The sequence below is a fragment of the Panicum hallii genome, chromosome 3 (assembly GCF_002211085.1).
Source record: "Panicum hallii strain FIL2 chromosome 3, PHallii_v3.1, whole genome shotgun sequence".
NCBI lineage: Eukaryota > Viridiplantae > Streptophyta > Magnoliopsida > Poales > Poaceae > Panicum > Panicum hallii.
In genome coordinates, this window is record NC_038044.1 from 17,800,063 (window position 1) to 17,816,826 (window position 16,764).

At 41.4% G+C, this 16,764-nt stretch overlaps 2 protein-coding genes across 2 annotated transcripts; both read right to left on the bottom strand.

Annotated features, from left to right (window-relative positions):
• Nucleotides 1-1,212: 1,212 nt before the first annotated feature.
• Nucleotides 1,213-5,300, bottom strand: LOC112887947 (eukaryotic translation initiation factor 3 subunit M-like). The gene is made up of 9 exons (XM_025954244.1): nucleotides 4,815-5,300; nucleotides 3,500-3,638; nucleotides 3,182-3,394; nucleotides 2,933-3,077; nucleotides 2,242-2,392; nucleotides 2,025-2,134; nucleotides 1,835-1,932; nucleotides 1,666-1,735; nucleotides 1,213-1,530 (listed from the first exon to the last, which is right to left on the bottom strand). The coding sequence occupies exons 1-9, from the start codon at nucleotides 5,044-5,046 to the stop codon at nucleotides 1,441-1,443; spliced, it is 1,248 nt and encodes a 415-aa protein (XP_025810029.1). The 5' UTR covers nucleotides 5,047-5,300; the 3' UTR covers nucleotides 1,213-1,440.
• Nucleotides 5,301-15,141: 9,841 nt separating this feature from the next.
• LOC112885296 lies at nucleotides 15,142-16,358 on the bottom strand. Its single transcript, XM_025950946.1, has 3 exons — nucleotides 16,263-16,358; nucleotides 15,800-15,999; nucleotides 15,142-15,664 (listed from the first exon to the last, which is right to left on the bottom strand). The coding sequence occupies exons 1-3, from the start codon at nucleotides 16,356-16,358 to the stop codon at nucleotides 15,142-15,144; spliced, it is 819 nt and encodes a 272-aa protein (XP_025806731.1).
• Nucleotides 16,359-16,764: the final 406 nt, after the last annotated feature.

Sequence of the window (16,764 nt, forward strand, 5' to 3'; positions counted from 1 at the left end):
GTATAGGACATAAATTTGCTGACAACATCTGGTATCATGTATTTATAAAACCTATTTAAGTTTAATGTTCTGAATTCCAAATAAATATAAACATATTACCACTATGTGCATCTTCAATAGAGATATCAACATCTAAAGTTTGAAAAATATTGGATACTTGCATACCAAGAAGGCAATAACACCTTTTTTTCCTCCGGACGAATAAGAAATCCCGTACGTGTGTTTTTCATGTTCATGTCCATCCAGAGGCATAGGTAGCACGCACGACGTGCTTTGCTTGATCAAACAGGATATCTTTAAGTAAAAATAATCAAAGGGGATTTTATCTGAGCAATTTAATGGAAGATGCAGGTGATCATGACTCTGGCTGGGCTGTGTGGGTAGGAGGTCCCAAGTCAAGCCGGATGGCGAAGACTGCCAGGGCATTGTGCATTTGTCCGATTTGAGGATGACCTGTCCACTTATCAGTTCTGATCGATTGGATATTAGTTTCCTGGACCAGAACCTAATTAGCCTGTTAGGAATACCATTGACTCCATGAACTAACCAATCATTGCGAAGTCAGTAAGGGGTGTGGGTTGTCCCCTCCGTCATCCATCGTGATAATCACGTCTCGCTTGACGCTTTGTACCTCGCATGCTGAAATTCTCTTGCCTTCTGTGTGTTCACGCTGAAATTGCTACCGAGCATATTTCAGTTGGTTAGGTTTCTTCTCGTGAAACTATCCACCTAAATTTGAGTATGCCCAGCATAAATATTTGTAACTAATCGTTCTATAGTAATACATACGAGCCCACCGAGGTGCTATCACTTTATAGATCTGCCCCGAGGGTAGGTTGTGCCTGCATGCCTTCTTCTATGTTTGGCAAAAGAAGTTTTAGTTTCTACGTTTAGAATTATTAGCATATAAGTCACCATGTACTCTACGTACACAACCCAAGAGACTCGATACACACCATTAGGGAGCTTCACGTATATCAGTATGCCAGGCTGACAGCGCACAAGATTCAATAGAATCTACATGGGCTTATACTTTATATTTAATCAAAGATTCAATAGATCAAAGCATTTTTTTTAATCCAACTACGTATGTATATACGTCAAAGATACATGCTCTGCAGATATCACACAGAAGTACAGAACCACAAAAATACTAAGCACGCAGGGGGACGCGCAAAGTTGCTAGTGATCAAAATTTAGAAAGGACAAGAGTTAGCGGTGAAGAAACAGACTGCATCCTGTCAAAAAATTTGGCATGTGTAACAACTGACTTGCACGGCTGTGCTGACAAAAACACGGAACAAATGGTGTTGTGGAGCATGCATTGCAACTCAAATCTATCCAGCATCGTCACAGGTCTAACTCATATTACAAACTCTCATATAAGATTGCTCATCTAATCCCTCGAGCTATAAACTCTATTCCTGGACTCGTTTCCAATCAGCGGATCATCAAGCCTTGCATCCCTTGTGTCCCCTCGTCAGTGACTTTGTTAGCTTGGATTGTGTTGATAGCACTGGCAACATGTCCCTGAATCATAGTTTTTAGATAACTCAATCAGGAGCAGCATAAATGTTAACAGGTCAATGCACCAGTCACCAGAATAGTCTCTCTAGATAACATGCTTAGATCTAGTTGCAAATTCGATGTGAATCAAGAAGTTACCCTCCAGACTCCAAGTTTTGTGCGCAGACCCTGCCACTGTGGCATCCCAAATATCCTCTCAGTATGCCGACTGAAAATAATAACATATCATCCTATGATGAACAAGAGAAACCTTGATCCACAGCTAAAACATAAAGGACATCTGCAAAAGTCTTAGCGGCGTGAATACCTGACGATGACAGTCTGGTTAAGCTGATCAATCCTGCAATCCAATATCTTGAATGCAATTGCTTTCACAATCCATTGCTCCACCTCATCATCATTGATCTAACAAAGCATTTATCAAAGCTAACTAAAGTTTCAGGGAGGTAAAAAAAGTCATTTGGCCAGATGAACAGTAAGTAAAACGGTTAATTTACCTGAAGTGCTGAAGTGATTGCTGAATAAGGGATTTCACTGGAGCAATGGCTGCTCAGATCGAGCAAAGACATGAGGCGCATTTTGGTTATGCACTCCTCATGAACCAGTCCTGTCAATTGTTCATAAAAAAAATTCAAAGAAATGCGGCGAAGATGTATTAGATACTTGAATTTGGAAGGGAAGAATCATTAGTACTGGTCCAGCAGGAGAACATACCATAATCTTTCAGCAAGGCAGAGTTTGCAGTCTGAAACTCTAAATAGGAATCAAGCCTCTTTGTAAGGAATATCTTTAGAAGTTCATAAACTAACTGATACTTTTCATCCTTCTCAAGCTGTGCAACAGCTGGCATATTGAGTAGATCACACTGCAAAATGACAAAAAGTTCCCATCAAACCAGCACAATGATCGGAAGTACAAGGCCAGAAAGATGCCAATATTTAATTGCAACAACTCAGATATATTGAGAGTTATTGTTGCGGTACAAGAGATAAGGTTACATAATGAAAGAGTACTGGAAGGATTTGGCAACCTAAATGATTAAAGGAAAACAAAACTTGTAAGTCTACCCCTATGTCAAATCTGCCAACTTATAACTACACAAGTTTGATCCAAGAAGATATCAAGAAGACCAACACTGCTTATATGCAACCTAGATAACATTAGAGAATCTTTTGTTGGCGAGACTAATGCTGGTACGTTAATGACCAATTCAACAGTCTGATCAGACAAATTCACATTTGGATAAATGATATAAGAACCTGATGTTATATTGCAATTCTAGAAGTGAGGCACTAATGAACATCTCATGAACAAAAAAAAATCATCCTTCTTAGGCACTATATCCCCTGAATTTCTTCTCATATAATTGATAATTACAGAGGCATAAACTGGGGTAATCAAGCACCTGAAAGAGTGTAGATGATTTGACAAACTCAATGATTGCCGCAACAGCCTCTTCCTTTGCATCACCAATTGTAGCAGAGTCATCATCTGATCCCTTGAAAGTGGCAAGGTACTTATTGAGAAAGTTAAAGTACTCCTTGGTCGTGCTGTCAATTAAAAAAAGGGATCAAATTGTATCAGTGCAAAACAGTGTCGGACAGTAAACTGAAAGGAACTTGATGATAAGTAGCAAGCATCACGCATGCCTCACCCCTTGTGGTCTTTGAGGATCCTGGCGATGGCAAGGTACAGCTCCCTCTGCTCCAAATTTCCAATTCCCCACTCACTGACAAAGCTGTCGATGTTCTTGAATGACGGGATGATGCACTCGGCAGCCTTCCCGGCAGTGGCAAGCTCGAGAGCCTTTTTGTAAACAAATGCCTTGCCGTAGGGGCTCGGGAGAAGATTGTACAAGCTAAACAGACTACATGTATACATTGGAAACAACATTGTAATTTGTAAGGGAACCTGGCATCCAAGAAACAAATAGCTCAATTGATAGAATGGGTTACTAGTGGTGGTTGCTTACACTTTGAGGCGCAATGCTGGCTTGTCATCGGCCTGCTGGGTAAGCTTGGCGCATATGAGGTCGGTGATCTGCAGCGCCTGGTCCTCGGATCCGGCCTTGGTGACAAGGCTGCAGATGACGGAGAGGATGCACTCAAGATCTGCAAGAGAATAGTTGAAGGCTCAATCCCCATACAGGAGCAAGCAGTGAAGGTAATTTTTCTTCTACAAGTGATATATTATGTAAAGCTAAACTAACAGCATTGAATAGATACATTTAAGTGATACAGTCCAGATGCATCCTTGGTAGGCATTTTTCTTCTACAAGTGACAATGCTTGTATTCTCAACAGTGGCGGAGGACAGATCAAAGCTGAGCTGTGGCTCAGCTAGGCTGATGAAGCTGCAAACCTTGATTGATGGTGGCAGCGAAGGAAGAAAACACAGAAAGGAAGCAATATGTCGAGCATGACAAGATACTCTCAGAAAAAAAAAGGTATGGCGGTGGCCATACCTTGCCATAACGAGAGCTCCACCACTGATTCACAATACAATGCCTACCAATGCTTTGAGAACACAAGCAGTGCCGGAGCCACATTATGGCCATAGAGGACTCCGGCCCTCTCTTCCCCGGAGAGATTTACTAAGGATGCAGTGCAATATCATCTCATGTTTGACAAATTTGCATGGCTGCATGGATGCAAAGCATGTAAACTCCTCACCCTGGTCTCTCTTCTGTTGGATTGAGCATCTCTCATTCATTCTGATTCTTTCTTCTGGAAAATTAAAATCAAAACTGTGGGGACTGGTGACTGTCCAGACCGTGAAATACAATGATCTAAATGCCAGTCCCATGCCACGCTCCCTTCACTGTTCTCAAAATAACAAAGGTTGCATGTGCTCGATCGACTGGCACAGTCCATGATGTCGTTCTTTGTGCTCCCTTTGCCACCTTTTGCCCATCTCTCTAGTTAACTCATCTCCGTCTCCATGCTTAGGCAACGATGCAACTACAAAGGCCTGTGCGGTTGTGCACACATCTCTTGCGCAGCCTGCACAACTGCAGAACCTTCCTCTTTTTTATCTTGTGGCCTTTCCTTTTCTTTTATTTTAAAGAATCATCTAAATTAGGCATGCTTGTTGATGTGAAAGTAATTGAGCTACTGGAACAGTACCGGCTCTCATGCAGCAGCTAGTTCACTAACGTTTGGCTCTTCAAAATTCTCTCATGGGTAAGTGGAGGAAGGAGCCAATATGCCCCCCAACATGGCTCCTCACCTGGGAGCAAGCCAGCAAATCAAATCTTGAATTGAAAAAGGAACGGAAAGAGGGATATACCTTTGTCGGGGACGCGGAACGGAGAGGTGAGGAGGAGGTCAGCGGAGGCGAGCATGAGGGAGGCCATGTCGAGCCAGCGCCCCGCGAGGATGTGCTCCTGCGCCTCGAGGCAGAGACGGGTGACCTCGGGGTCAGCGACCTCCGGGCCTGCGTCGGCCCAGGCGAGCTCGGCGGTGAAGCGAACCACCGCCAGCATGGGCTCCTCCTCCGTCGTGTTCACGATCGTCGCCATCTTGGTGCCCCTTCGCTGTCGTGAGCCGGAGCTGCCGCCGCCGCTGGAGAGGGTAAGGGAGAAGGAGATGGGTGCGAGGGGGATTGCGAGATGCTGCGAGAGGAGAAAGCCCTAAAATCTGTCGGAGTGGGGAAGGGAGGAAGATTGGAGGGGAGTGCAGCGCCACACGGAGTTCACCGGCTGCCGCCGCCGCCGCACGCTATGGAGTAGGGTTTGGGCGTCGGGTGGAGGGTGGGGGGCTGGGCTCCTGGCGGTGGGAGTGGTATGGGCCGGTGTGTGAGTTGGGTTACATGGCTCGCCTCATAAGTACTGGGCTTTCGCTGCCTACTTTGTGTTGTTGGGCCTTTTATGTATTTCGGTTCTTTGAGTTTACTTGGTTAACCGAGTTGCCGAGGCCATGTCTTCGGCTCAGCATTTTTATGGACCGAATTGACATGAGTAGAGACCTTGCTCGTTTCAGAAAAGGAAAAACCAGTGGAGACCTTGCTAGCACTCTTGTATCACTTGTGTTATTTATTTCTGCTGGAGAGCAATTCATGGAACATTTGCTGCCGGACATGTACTGGGAGTTCATATCACAGCCATGAATTTCATGGATACAATATAGAGGTGATGGTTCGGGAACCATCACCAGAATTGCACCTGCTGAAAAAATTTTGATGTCGCCTAGAGAGGGGATGAATAGACGGTTCTAAAATTTTATAAAAAACTTGCAGCGGAATTAGTAGCTTACGGAATCTTTAGAGATTTCGTCGGAATCTCCACAACTTCTGGAGTTTCTGCAATAATCTTCGGAGTCTCCAGAAATAATAGAAGTTTCACAACACGCCTAAGTAAACTACAGCCAAATGTGAATCAACGAATTACCATACATCGGTGAGTTGTCTTCAAGGTATTTCACTAGAAGCTTGCAGCTCAAACTTCTCAAGTGATAGATCGAGATAAACCTAGAAAGAAACTAGCACAAGCAACAAATAGTGAAATCAACAAATCAAGAACAAATGATACAAGAATTTGTTTATTGAAGTTCGGATCCCTTCACAGGTTCCTACGTCTCCGTTGGTTGCTTCCAAAGAAGCCGGATCGCGCTCAACCTTTTCTGCACTTTACTTCTTGATTTCTTCCCTTGCGAAGGCGAAAGCGAAGCTTTCACAAACTTCCCGAGACATGCCACAAGCCTGGATGCTCATCGGGCGACGTCTAGCCGTCTAGGAGGCTTGACCTCCAAGAGCAACGAACGCCACGAAGATTTCTCGCTATGAATTTGGGTGCTCAAGAATGGATTTGCTCACTTTCACTCAATCTTCCATTCCAATCTCTCTCTCAACCCCAACTTACTTCTCTTCTCAAATCTCTTGCAAATCTAGAGTGGGCAGAGCTTTTTATGGATGTGGATATGTATTTTTTGTGTGAGGAACCATCAGCAACAAATGAGAGATGGTGAGGGGTATAAATACCCTTCCCTCGAAAACTAGCCGTTGGGCTGTCAAGTTCCAGAATCTCCAGAAAATCTCCAGATACTCCAGATCCAAAAACTAACCGTTAGGTTCAAAATAGGTTAGGAGACTCCGCAAAAATATTTGGAATCTCCGAACAAAGTTAGCATTTGTCTTTTCTCAGAAATCTTCGGAATCTCTGCAAAATTCTCCGGAATCTCAGAAACCTTCGGAGTTTCCGCAGGTCCACCAGACAGCTTAGATGACCTAACAGAAAACACCATAACTTTTATCCGGACTCCAAATTAGATGATCTTGGACTCTATGGAAAGCTTATTCAGAGGACTACCCATTCCAACTGAAATCAATATAAAAGATCAACCGGTGCAAGTATTATGACAAGTGTTTCTCTCATGTTAGTATTTGAAATATTAGGTTTGAGCATCGAGATATAAGCAAAGATATCAACATCGCATCCCTCTTGAAAGTACGGCATTACCTATACTCAAGATCAAATAATAAACACAATATAAACCTCTTGAGGTCCTGTTTGGATCAAAGGAAAATCAAAGGATTTTTGTAGGAATACAATCCATAGGAAAGGAAACACGCTGCTACGTTTGGAACGGAGGAAACCGGCGATCCGTTCCGCAGGAAAGGAAACTACGGGTGTGCATTTTACAGGAATCAAAAAATCCACTCCGAGTCAAAGGAAAGAAAGGCTCGCTCTTTCTCCGTCTCTGTCTCTCACGTTCTCTCTCCGTCTGGGTCTACTTTTTCTCTTCCTCATGAAGCTCTCATCCCCAACCATGGCTCTACAGAACTAGCTCATCTGCCTCAAGATTGGACCTCAAGATGACGAATCCACGACCAAGTAGCTCATCTGCTCAACGGAATCGCCCTCCTCTGCCTTTTCCCCTTCCATCAACACTAGATTGTGGTTCTCAATCTGGAGGGGATGAAATAATTTCACAAGAAACAGGTAAAGATCTCAGCTCTCCCTGCCTTATCTCAGTGTAGGGAGGTAGGATGGCGGCGGTGAATCGTGTTTCCAGGCGTCGAGGTGGAGCTGGAGAGGGCTGGCGGGGGTGCCGCTGTGATGGAGGGCGCTGTACGCGTCAGTGGCACGATACGAGAGTATCGCCACTTCTTGCCGCTTGACCGCCGGCGCTGCCCCGGCTCTGGGTCCTCGCTTGCTTCTTCACCCCAAGACCTTTGGCCCTACCTTGGCCTAGAGCCGGGTCTGCACCCAACCCAATGCCGGCAAAAGCAGTGTACTCCGTAGCTACAATGAAAAATATTTGCGCATACTCTCTTTTTATTTGCACTGTATCTATCAGAGTATCGCAACTTGTAGCGAACCTATCCAGAGGAATGGAAGCATGCACGTTAATTGTTTGCTTCTGTATTTGTCCTTGAGAAACTAATTGTTGAAAATGACTTGTCCGTGCCTCTGCACTACTTGTGGCCTGGAATTTTTCATTTGTCTGAATCGAATTTTTCCTTTGTGAAAAAAAGGTGTGGTTGACTGATAATCAGGAAAACTGAAGACTTGAGATGTTACAGGACCATAAACCTTTTATTTATACTTTTACTTATTGTTCGAAGCCTTGCTCATTTACTAGACACCAAGTTGAGCAAACATTGTAACAGTGTGGATCAGAGATTATTTTTACACTCGTGTAAGACATGCGGATAGTCATTGTCTGCTTACACCAAGTTGAGGCAAAATGCAATTGTACAATCCAACTTTCGCAATTGCCCTCGTGCATATAGAAAATATAGCAGCCTGATGATGTCAAAGTTGTGACCTCATATAAAGCAAGATTAGGTGCTTTCTTTGTATTATTCCGAAACTAAGATTGTATTTCTGATTAGGCCCAAAAAGCAAATCTGGTAGAGCAAATTGGAATCATCAAATGATTGTTTATCTTATTGGGCTATTAAAAGATCATGATGTGCCCAGATTCCGAACAAACAATGCATGGAGCAAGGAGGCATGGAAGAGTATTACAGAGCAATTCAATAAAAAATTTTCAACCTTGTACTCTGTTTCTCAAGTAAAACAAAAGGAGCAGGATATGAAAAAAAGAGTATCGAGTTGTAAAAGATTTGTCTGCAGAAAGTGGTTTTGGTTGGGATCCTGACAGGATGATGGTCACAGCGCCAGATGTGGTTTGGAAATCGCTAGAAGCACGTAGAAACAAAGAAGCCCTTCTTCGCTGGCGAGACAAGTCATTTCCATATTATAACGATCTGTTTGCTCTCTATGATGGTGAGTTGCAGCTGAACTTAAATCTTTACTAACTGCACGTATTCCTATACTTGTATATGTGTATAATAATTTTTCATATAATCTATACAGGACGATACGCTGAAGGGAGAAGCTGTCGTGGAATGGATCATTATTCAAATAGGGAGAAACAACCTGTAGGAGTAGCAGGATCAGATTCGTCATTGAATTTTATTTCTGAAGAAGGGGGAAGCAAGGATGAAACCAACTGGTTTGGTACCGATGCATTTAGTCAATTCTCAGACCAAGCAAATGACTCTGCATTTCTTGAGGCACTAGAAGGAGAAAAAGAACAACCTTTTGTTGATCAAACAGCATTTGATTCAGAACAAGTTCCAGAGCTACCATGCATAAATTCCAGACCATCTATTTCAACTCCACAAGTGCCAGACAAAAGGCGGGCAAAAAGGCCAAAACCTGACACTACTTCATCCAATGATTTCCATGAGAGATACTTAAGGCTCAAAAAAGAGGAGATTGATCGATTTACAGCTATTGAGGAAAAAAATGGAGGATCCATACAACATAAAAAATTGTGTGTCAACACTTGAGGGGATGGCTGAAGAACTACTGATGGAAGAAATGATCAAGGCAGCAGACATTTTCAAAGATAATCCACCAGCCAGGGAAGTGTTTCTCTCATTTACTAGTGACCAGTTTCGACTAGGGTGGCTACGCAAACAACTTTAGCTTCCATAGGACTAGCTTTTGTTACATGTGTGCAGGTACGCATGTTTATTTTGTGATCAATTGCTGTAGTACTAACTACTGCAACATTGGGTAGCCTGACTTTTGTATAGAGTACTAATATAGCAGTGCTCATAACATAACTGATAATTAGCAAGGTACAAATTAACCGACTCATGAGAGTGGACGAGTTTACAATTAATATAAGAACTTCTCTATCTTTGACTTGTTCGTCTTGTAATATAATCTTCCCACATTCTCATAGCTATGTCATCTCGCATTGCATTTCCTGCTTGTCGCTCATTGTTAAATGTTGGCACATCACTGTTATATCGATCATCTCCTTGTGGTACAGACCTCATGTTTTGTTCATTGATATCTATAGAGGCATCCTGGGGCAATGACATATCTCCATTGTGTAGCCGTATAAAATTGTGAGTTACACAACAAGCTACAGCAATGTCAACCTGTGTACTAATGTCATATAATGTAGCAGCTTTGAGTATTGGATACCTCATTTTTAGTATACCAATAATTCTCTCTATATGATTTCGTAGCTGAGCATGTCGGAGGTTGAATAATTCCTTGTAGTTCTGTGGTTTTTGTGCTGCTCTTCTCTGTTCTTGTAAATGATATCTTGTTCCACGATACGGAGCAAGAAATTCTGGTGTGTTTGCATAACCTGCATCCACTAAATAAAATTTACCAGGTGGCACACTAAATCCATGGTTGAGTGCATCTTGGAGAACTCTTGCATCAGAGGCTGACCCCTCCCATCCAGCATGTACATGAACAAACCTTAGATCAAAGTCACAAGCCACCATGACATTTTGTGAGAGACCTTGTTTTCTGTTTCTATATGGCTCTTCTTGACCAAATGGAATTGTCACAGGGATGTGAGTGCCATCTATAGCACCAATACAGTTCTGCATATATCATTCTAGAATTAGTATCATGCTTAGTTCAAGTTCTTATTGCTATAGCCGTAAAAAGAAATACCTGAAAGTATGGAGAAAATTTGGGTTGTCTTAATATACGATGTGGGTGTAGAGAAGGTGGGCGTATATAGTTGCATGTCAATTGTGTAAGAGCATACAACACTGCCCGGAAGTGCCGGCTAATTGTCTCTCCACTATGCTGAAATTGGTCTTGCAATGTTCGATTGCTAGCATTTTTTGACACTGCATATAAAAATATACCAAGCTGCTCTTCTACAGAGACATACCTTGAATCAGCAAGATTATTTTCATGCAATCTTTGGACTAATGCTTGGAATATCTCTCTCTCTCCATATGAAATCTGGTTCTACACATGATTTCATGACTAGTTAGAGTCTCATGTATAAATGTGGCTCCATTCCTACAAGAAGTGTGTATTGCTTGTTTTTGTGATGCTTGGGAAGAGGTATCTTCCTGTAATGTGGGCTGTAATGTGGGCAATATGCAGAAAATAAACTCATCATCATTTCTGGACCTACGATGGTAGTTTGAATCCATGAAAATGAATACTACTACTTGGTTTGCTGCAGGTGGGTGAGTGTGTTTGAATGGCTCTTGCAATGTTGTATGTCATATGGGTGAATTATATAGCAAGAAGCTAGCTAGAGAGGTCCAACGGTCTTTTATGCCCAACGACTAGCATGTGTGCAACATGTCCAACGGCTAGTATGTGCTTGCAACGGCTAGTACCCTCCGTGGTTTAAATATTCAAACTTGTATGTTTCCTGCAATCCAAACAACAACAATTCTAGTTTCCTGTGTTTTGAATTCCTGTGGTTTTCTCATCTTCTTGATTCCTACGTTTTGCCCATTCCTACGTTTTTTCCTATTCCTGTATTTTTCATTCCTTTATTCCAAACGGGGCCTGAGCTTGAATATCTTTACTATGCCGCTTTTCTTCAGCATCATACTTTGAGGATTTGCAAACATTTTCTATGCCTCTTTCTTGAGCATTATCCTTCTTGAGCTAGTGCCTTGAAGTTCTTCACCATATATGATCAATAATCAATTTGACATCCTCAGGATACCTAAATCCATATAATTCAACAATAATTGATGCTAAGCAACTTATGACTATCCATGGTCTTGATTGGTCCATTAATACTATCACTAATTTGCTTCTTCACCCTAGCATGTGTTCATTGGTGCTAAGCCCTTAGTTTGCATTCTCCCTCGATTATTAACATGTAGCCAAGTTTTTACTAACGCTTAACCATCTTTCCATCTTAAATCACTTGTAGCCTTGCACCACAATATGTAGTTACTGAATTTTATGTGTCCAATAAATTGATCCATATACCAATTTTATGATCAAGCAACTAAGAATTTTCACTTCTATTGAAATATCAAGCTCTTAATCACATTTCTTCTTTATAGATCAAAATATCAATGCATTATACTCATTGAATTCCATTTGTTCAACAAATTGATCTATATACCAAATTTATGATCGAGCAACCAAGAATCTTCACTTCTATTGAAATATTAAGCTCTTGATCACATTTCTTCCTTCTTGATCAAAATACCAATGTATTACCAATCTTTACTCATTCATACAAGCAAACCGTCATTAAGATCATATAATAGCCTTGCAACTATGTCTCTTTTACCTTTTCAATTTGCTTCCTCTTCAATTTGAAATATTATAATTTTGGTACACTTATTTGTATTGTGATCTATCCAAAGCTCATAAAACTCATTAGTTCTATAATTGTATTGTTATTCAACCACCAAAATTCACTAGAGGGCCTAGATGCACTTTAACCCGCGGACACGGTACTTTGAGCCGCAATTAAGTCCATTTGTGGTTGAATATTTGCACGCTATGCTTTCATCTAAAGAAAAAAGATTCTGTGCATGCAAAAATGATAGGGATGGTGATGTCACCCACATGCTTGCAAATTCAAAATAAAAAACTATAAGTATTAAACCAAGCATCCAAATTAAAATTTAATTGCACCATTATCCTTCTTATGACAAGGTCTTCAAAATAAGACCACACTTGCCTATGTTTGCACAATATTTTAAAAAAATTAATACTCAACAATGAATTTCAGCTACTAAGAACAAATATTTTAACAACACGAACAAATAATTATTTTCTACAAATAAAAAGTTAAACATAACAAATAAATAATAATATACAATGAATAAAATATTACACATCGCCAACATTTGATTATATAGGATAAATAATAAAAAAGGAATATAGCGAACAAATAAGTCAACATCACAGAATAATTTAATCTACAAAGCGAGCAAATAATTTGATGTTGTGAATAAATTAGTTACACGTAGATAAATAATTTTACATGAAGACAAATACATATACTTCGTAAAAAAAATTTATAAGCATATATACACAGGCTAAACAAGTTAGCATATAAAAGAAATAAGTTATTTCACACACCAATTTATGAATCTACGATACAAATAAATTAGTGCACATTAAGTTTGACTGACTCTTAAATATAAACAAAAAGTTTTGTACTATAATTTATCATTCTTCATTGCGAATATATAGTTTGTATAGCAGATAATCTAATAAAATATATATATTTAATAACATACAATCATAAAATGAATAGATACAAACTATGAAAAAAGTATAAACCAGTTTAAAAAGGTAAATAAAAAATCAAGATATGAATACAAAATGAAAATAAGTATAAATAAAAGGAGAAAGGAAAAATATTTTTTATATGCAGATTTAAATAAAAATAGGAAAAGAAAAAGGAAAGAATGAAGGAAAGAAATAAAAACAATAAAGAAAAGAAAAGAGATGAAAAAACTACTCCCGTGATCCAAGCATAAGCTGCATGCATGCACGTGCAAATTTAATTGCTTCTATTTTTCTTAATACCGGCTAAGATGAATTATCCATCATTTGTTGATATCTAAATGTAGAGATCTAAGATGAGTGATATAAATTATGGAAGAAGAAGTAAGAACCAATTAAAGAAAGAAAAAAAGTAAAGAAAGAAATATAAAAGGAGATATAAATAAAAACTATCATATGTACAGTATTAGGAGACAAGGAGGAAAATAAAAGAAGTAAAGGAATAAAGAAAAAGATGAAGAAAAATGAATAAAAACTAAAGAATAAGAAAAGAGAAAATAATTGCCGACAAGACTAGGCATGGGTTGCATGTTGCATGTACAAGCAATGCACAGGCAAGCATGCATAAGCAACGTGGGGATAACGTAGGAAGCAAAATATGTTATGCGTGTGGAAGCAAGAGATTGTGGGCTGAAATTATTTACTGGGCCAAATTGCAGTTAACCTTCTCCTTTAGACGATGGATCAGTGATCTGAAACGCGAGCAATATATATGCTCTCTGGAATTTCATACCTCACATGTCTTTACAAACACTTCAAAACTGAAAACCAGCGATTGGGATGCAGGTATACGACCCTATTGAGTGATGAAAGAATGTACTGGGCAATAGTCAAAGACTCCATTTGCTACCGATAACTCCTCCTTTTACAAATTGTATTTTTTTTCATAAATACAAATTGTACGGCGTGTGCGGTGTGCCTGGGACACCGGGATACCTGTTCTCGTATATGCACATCCAATCCTAGAGTAACTGCTAATTTTGCTCGTATAAATGGCACCGCAAAAGAGGAAAAAAAAGGAAATGTCACTGTACGACCCTCACATGTTTCTTGCTCAACCAAATTATTCATCGAGTCGATAGGGATTTTTATTGCTCCCTGATCCCTGTGTGGTTCCTGGGTGTTATCATGATACAAAACACAAAATACACTTTTAAAAGTGTATGAAATTAAGAATTGTAACAAAAATAAAGATGGAAAGAGCATGCTATCATCCTGAAAAATCTGATTCATATCAAAAACTTATAGAAGTTGGGAAATTTTTTTGAAAAATCATCCTGTGGATAGTAGTGTGCGGATACTACTCACTTCTCATAAGCAACCGTACCTGCTACTGTTAACAGACTTATTTCGATCTCTTTTCTTTTTGTCCTTGCACAAGTTTTTATTTGAGCTCAATTTTTTACATTTAGGTGTTTAATTGCATGCTTTTATCCTATCTTTACCATATTTGTAATACATTTTTGGATATATTTGTGATTGGTATCATGATAACAGTCTAAAACCTGATATAACAGTCTAAACCGTGGTGTTAAGGACGATGTTAAGGAGAGGAGGGGAAGACTTTGTGCAGGTAGGTTTTAGGTTCCACTGCTGAATGGCGGCGTGTTCTGCACTTGTGCACTAATTGCAGAAAAAATGTACTCAAGTTATTCTAGTCACCATTGAGTTCTCTAGTTTGTTACTTGTAATAGGAACAATATATATACTCAACTCTATGGCTGTTTAGAATTGTGGGGAAAGCAAGGTACACAATCATATATAAGCAGCGTACTTTGTGCATATATACATATACTGGAGACGTATACAAAGTCTCTACTCTCCAGCAAGAAGAAACACCAAACTGAAACTAAGCCACCGGACCAGAAAAACTAGAACTAAATTATTAGACTCTCAGCTAGCATATTCGCTGACGGCCGGCATAACCAAGAGGGCATTTCGGGTAACCGTAAGACAGCATCCCCATTACTTAATTGTGGCTTGAAGATCATCACCTTAGATCCAGTAGACAGTCATCATGCATGGGAACAAGAAGGATATCCCAAACCCCGATATTAGTTGTCAGGAAAGAAGGGAATGCTCCACCACCTTCGCAGCCAATCTAATTCCTTGCTTAGTTACCTCATTGCGAATAATTGTTGGTAGTTCATCCCCTTGGTGGGTAGCAGTAGCTGGCTGCTGCTGTTGGCCCATCGCCACCGGCGGCAGCTCGCCTGCTGATTCAAGGGGCGCGGGCGGTGCCACCGCCTGCGGCTGTGGGGCTTCAGCTGGGCTCTCTTGAGTAGCAGGAGACTCCTGGTTCGGTGCGTGGGGTCCATTGCCTTGAGCAGAAGAACCAGGAGGGATGTTCGGTTCCCCCTTGGCAGGTGCCGGTGCCGGTGCCGGTGCCGCCGCTTTCGCCCGCTGCGTCCGCGTGATGACGTACGAGGCGATGCCGAGCGCCGTGGCGGCGAGGGAGAGCACGCCGGCGCCGGCGAAGATGCCGTCCTTGAGGTAGGGGCAGTACGGCGCGGCCACCCGCACCACGTTGGCGTTCCACGACGCTCCTACTATGAGCAGCACCCACGCGATCGCCGCCGCGATCCTGCTCGCAGCACGTGCTCGATCGTTTATTACTGCTGATATAGCCTCATATGTTCATGACCCTGAACATATGGAATGTGCTTATGTACGTAGTTTGTAGCAGAGATATGTCACCGGCGGTCACCGTACCACTCACCACGAGACGACGGCGCAGACGACGCCGACGATCCGCTTGGTCTCCGAAGGGGAGCGGGACTTGCAGCAGCCGCAGCAGCCGCCGACCGCCGTGGACGTGACCTGAGCCGCTAGCAGGAAGACGGCGGCGCAGATCCCCAGCCCGAGCGCCGGGTTCTGCGGGTAGATGCAGTCGTCGTCATGAACCAGTATCGTATATGGCTGCATGGATGAATGATGAGTCATGGTTCAAGTTCAGTTAAGCAGGCAAGCGTGTGTGTACCAATACTGTAGTTCACAGCTCAACAAGATCTCCCATAAAAAAGAGGACGAATACAAGTAACGGGATGATGATGAAAGGTCATATACGATGATGATTGATTAATAGATAGGTTGGCTTCAACACTTGGAAAAATATCAAAACTGAAAAGAAAAAAGAAATTAAAAATAACTAACTAGCTAGGCAGATCCGCGGTAGTGCTTACAGTGAGCTTTGTCCCCTCCGCCGAGAACCCCAAGATGGCACTCAACACTCCCAGAGACCCGACCGCTGAGCACACGATGATCAACGTCTTATCCATTTCTAGCTCTCTGCACCTTTTCTCTTCCTCTGTGCAGTGCTTCTGGCAGGGAGAAGAGGTGTTCGAGAGCCGTGGCTCAGCTCTTCTGTGTCTAGAGACCAATGTGAATGTGTGCGTATATAGACGGTGGACACTTGCAGTTTTGCAGACAGCGATCAATTCATCCGCACCAGACATATGCTGTCGTCGTAGGCCGATTAGCACAAGCATAAGTCACTACAAATGGATAGAATACTGATATAAACTATCATGTGCTCTGGCCATGTTCGAGGTACTTCCTCAATTATTTTGAGTTCCATGAGGGGAAGTTGACAGGGTAGAGAACCGCGTTTTCACTTTTTTTCTAAGATAAAAGGACGAACCGGCCTCTATATCAACAAACTGGATATATATAATCAAGAGTTAT